The 4,989-nt window shown below is 35.9% G+C and overlaps 1 protein-coding gene across 1 annotated transcript; it reads right to left on the minus strand.

Annotated features, from left to right (window-relative positions):
* Positions 1-1,689: 1,689 nt before the first annotated feature.
* Positions 1,690-4,462, minus strand: hoxc13b (homeobox C13b). Its single transcript, XM_051123394.1, has 2 exons — positions 3,815-4,462; positions 1,690-1,949 (listed from the first exon to the last, which is right to left on the minus strand). The coding sequence occupies exons 1-2, from the start codon at positions 4,377-4,379 to the stop codon at positions 1,690-1,692; spliced, it is 825 nt and encodes a 274-aa protein (XP_050979351.1). The 5' UTR covers positions 4,380-4,462.
* Between the last annotated feature and the right edge of the window lie 527 nt (positions 4,463-4,989).

A 4,989-nucleotide genomic window follows, 5' to 3' on the forward strand; every position in this document is an offset into this window, starting at 1 on the left:
ATAATAATAATAATAATAATAATAACAAATCATGACTATAAGGGAAAATTAAAGTTCAGGAGATAACCTTTAATTATTTTGCGTGGCCTCAGCCTAGGGATTTAAACTTCATGTGATGATGGCCAAACAAAAAATATCGTCTGTGGTTTCAAATTTTCCTGTGGGTGTATGGGATGGCCTGGATGAATGTGAGATCTCCCGGCCTAAAATTTTGTCCCAGTAAGTAAAACAATATATATATATATATATATATATATATATATATATATATATATATATATACCAAAAAAAGCGTTTTCAGTTCAGAAATGTTTTGAGTCCCCCCTCCCTCGCTTCACATTGATTTGGTCCACTGTCTGCTATCCCCCTTAACACACAGGAGACAGGTGGGAGAGAGCGCAGTAGTTATGTGTAAGTAAGGTAGGCTTTCAAGGCTATTTTATTAACTTTAAACATCGGGTGAAGTGATTCTTTCTCATTAATACAGATGAAGCATTTTTCTATGAGCAATTAAAAGGTTACCAAGATTAGCTTGTTTAATACAGTAGCTTGTCACCCATTACAGCTAACAGGGCAATAAGCCTGTGAACTGATATTAGGCTAATATTGTAGACCTATGTGTTGGGTTTTGCTCAATATGATGTTAAGTGGCAGATCAGTGGGCTTGCTGCGGTTGAATATCTAAATAAGAGAATTCCTCAGTCCCGGACGAAACCTAAAAGACTATGTGGAGGACGCAAAACAATTCATTGAATATAATATGACCGCGTGGTGAACCTATGAACCGAACTCGGCTTCCATACACATGCTGTGTACACATATATATCCTTACAAGTACAATTTAGGCTGTATTATTTGTGTCCTCTTCAAAAATTGCTTTTGAGAAAAAAATGTGTATTGTCCCCGCATACTGTTACATAAAATTTACGTCCTTGCACACACACAAGGAACAACTACGATGTCGAGAGATTATGGTTATTATAATACAATACATTTATAACATGATAAGTTAATATAAGGGCAAAATTTTGATATTTTTAAAAAGTACAATGACAATACAATAAAATATTGTACATACAGTGGAACGTATTTGATGTTCTCATTTCAGCAATTAGTGCATAATAAATGTGGATACATTGTGCTGTCATATGCAATTTACTGAGGTTCCAAACATTTCTGACACGAAAAACATCTTACCAAGAAACACTTTAAGTACAGTTAACTCTTAATCTACTATAATATTACATGACACAAACAGGTTGCAATTTGGAGAACAAAACGAAGAAAGGTAGCCTAATATTTTCCGTGTTCAGTAACCTACTTCAGCATCAACAAAACATTTATTTACTCTTCTCCAATTCAGATTCTATAAAATAGGAGAACACTGACTTGCAATAAATGGAACACAAACGCTACGAAGAAAAGCACACATTATAGAACATAATTTCCGTTATACCACAATCAGTTGTTCGTTAAAGTCAAAACTAAAGCAAGAACAATTGAACCAACATGGTTACTACACTTATACAATGTTGACTGACACTTTTCTTAAGCAAAAATAAATAGCCAGATTTAATTTGCAACTGTAGTGTGTGTAGCCCAACTTTCATCAGACAAGAGTGTATTTATGCATTCAAATGTCAGATCCAGAAGCCAGAAGTTTTCTTTTTCCGTCCAGTGAATGCATTGTCAATTAGCATGCATTTGGGCGCTTAACTTTGATTTACATTCCAACTTCTTTTCCTTAACACGACGGTTCTGGAACCAGATGGTCACCTGGCGTTCCGAGAGATTGGTTGTGGCGGAGATACGCCTTCTTTTGTCTTTGGTGATGAACTTGCTGGCAGCATACTCTTTTTCCAGCTCCTTTGATTGAATTTTAGTGTAAGGTACTCTCTTCTTACGACCGCGACGGTACCCATTAATCTCGGTCTGGTGTGGCACCACATCTGCAAAAATGGTTCAAGACGGGAAGAACATCTTAGGAATCATGTGATTTACCAAAGACTACTTTCCAAGTACAATCACCGATAATGGTGTCTCGTGACTCTCAAATAGCTAACCAATAATTTGTGAATTAGACTGCGACAACAATTCTGACCGAGATACTATTTTGCAAGTCCACTTGCCAAATTTCATTCACTTGCAGTATATGACATCCTATATATTTAAATGTTGTAAGTGAGGGGTAACAGGAAATTGTTTGATACTAAAGGAGTATTTTCACATTTGGATGGAACATGTTTAAACTTCTTGAGCTGATACAAACAAGGGCTCTAAGTGAAGAATTTTGACTCCACACTAATCTGACATATATAGCTGAGAGCAAAGTATTGGTGAATGCCGAGAGATTTTCATTAAAAAAAAAAAAAAAGAAATAGACTCCGTTCGTTCTACTTTGCTTCCCATGAGGAATCAAACTGTATTACTTGTATAAACGAAATGGGTTTATGAGATGCTTTTCAAAGTCTCAAATCATGTTTACTTTTGTTAATTATTTTGTTCCGTTTCCTCATTGTGTTTAAACGACTAAACGCGTCTGAAACACTCAAAAAAAGTGTTGGGTTTACATAATTTAACCATATACATTGGTTCGACATGAATTAAATACGTAACACAATTATTTCTTCACTTAACTTCAACATCATAAAATGAAGTTATTTTTAGTGACCCAAAATCGTACGGTTTGCGGATATTAACTGACAGGACTGGTTTCTTAAATTATATTTAATAATATAAATATTTCCACACTAATAGGCAACAAACAAGACCAACGTTACTGTTTAATGTTTCTTAACTAAAACAACATTCATATTTTATGTACCTGTCCTCAGCATGAGCGAAAGCTCCACTATTTTCCACGATGGCACCACAACTAAACTGGTTCATTATAGAACATGCAGTATCGAGTACCAAGTAGGCCTCTCAGTCACTTTTTCCTTGCTCAAACAACATAAAATACACAATTTTAGCATTTTTTTTTATTCTCCACATTACGTCCTATGCAAAGATGCATGTTGGGAACTACACTACACTTTTAGAAAGGGGGGGGGGGGGACCTTTCATTTTAGTTTAGAAAAAAACCTTTTTTTATTTAGTTAGTTAACATGCATTTTAAATAATTAGTTTATATTGTCCATACATAATTTAATATCTATTCCATATTTTAAATAATTACATCAAGGCAAATAAATCATTTTTAGAAGAGAAAAACATTTTGTGTGTGTATGGGTCAAAAAAATCTTAATAGGAATATCAGTTAAGGAATTTTAAAGAGGCGAAATATATAATACGGTAACTTGTCCAAATCTGTCCAAATTTTCAGCACATTTTCAAACAAACTAACTTGATTTAGCCATACTTTAACAAAAACGCCCCGTAAAGCCAATCAGTGTGGATTCTATTCAGAATCAGTTAAATAAAATATATTACTGGTCCTATAATTTAAATAAATACATACTATATTTATTTAAGTAAACAAAAAAATTTCTTAAAAATCTCTTTTGAAACTCTTAAGTTTCAAAAAACTGAACTTAAACTGACAGCTGCTAATCGACGTCTCTAGAAAAATCACAAGTGTATAACAAAGTCAGACCAACGTGAATCAGGCCGACATGAACATGATATTTAAAACTGGGAGACGATAAAGTAAATCACAGATCTCCGCAGGCGCCCGAACATTTTTGAAGATGGTGACTTTACTACTACACTTCCAACCCAATATTGGGAGTATAAATTAGTATAACACAGAATTCCAATCATGAATACGAATAATTCAAAGCTTTATAATATTTGCTGTTACATGTAATTTTACCCGAAAACTGGGACTTCCATAGGTGGTTAAAATGTGTCTGTTCCTTAGAACAATAGAGTTGCTCATCCCAACCGTTCGACATTGTCCAGTGCTGATACCTTTCCATAGGAATTAAAGTTTCATGCCGTGACTCTAAATGCGCACTGATTCCTGGTACAACCGGGACGTCCAGATAGCCGGGGACTGTTTGATAGGAGCTGGCAAAGCTTGGGTAAATAGCAAATTCTTTGGACCGACTGGAAAGCTCTTCAGTTGGCAGCGCACTGCTTGACTCCATGTATTTTTCGGCAGGATGATAGGAACATGGTTTCTGTTGCAAGCTTACGTTGTGGGGGTACGAAAGACGACATCCATAATATGGACCTCCGAATGGGTATTCATAGCTCAGTGATGTGCCAGATGAGGCCTGGGGCGCAGGGCACTGCCGGCCGGCATCTTGTGGAGTGATCTCCGGGTACACGGCACCCTGGTGATTCGCGAGATTCCCAGAGTGGCGTCCCAGTGCAGGGTGCGAGATGAAATCCCTGCAGTGAGATGCAGAGCAATTCCCGCTCGATCCCTCCATGGTTTTGTTTTTATAAGAATTACTTTCATACGACCTTTTTTCATATACACGTAAATTAATGTGTCCGCCCAGCGTCTCTGCAGGATCACGAAATCGTCTTGGGTTGTCGATGATTTTTACAACTCGCACTACTCCTGGACTAACACTTCACTTCTACTCATTTTTCTACCCGTGTACGCATGCGCATCCGCTAAAAAAACAAATGTCTGTTTCATTAGCACTGTTAAGATCTACATATTACTGACACATGCTGTCAAGACAAAGCGAGAGTGAGGAATTTCCTACAGGGGAAATGTCTCTCTTTCAGTGTCAATAGAGAAGTAATAGTGAAACGTTCGAGGGGATTTGATTAATATGAATCAAATAAACATGTTACAGACACGAGACACTTTAAGACTTATTATAGACCTATTATAAAGACACGTTAATTATATTGCAAATATGTGATATTTGTTTGTAATGACCTTCTACTTCTTCTTCTTATTATTATTACTATTATTTTCCATATAGCGCTGAAAATAGTTTTGAAAGGTTTAGTTGAAAAAAAAAAATAGACGTTACACTTACAAAACAACATAATACATAAAAGGTCTGTGGCTTAAGATTCCTC

Source organism: Labeo rohita, chromosome 11 (assembly GCF_022985175.1).
Source record: "Labeo rohita strain BAU-BD-2019 chromosome 11, IGBB_LRoh.1.0, whole genome shotgun sequence".
NCBI classification, from domain to species: Eukaryota; Metazoa; Chordata; class Actinopteri; order Cypriniformes; family Cyprinidae; genus Labeo; species Labeo rohita.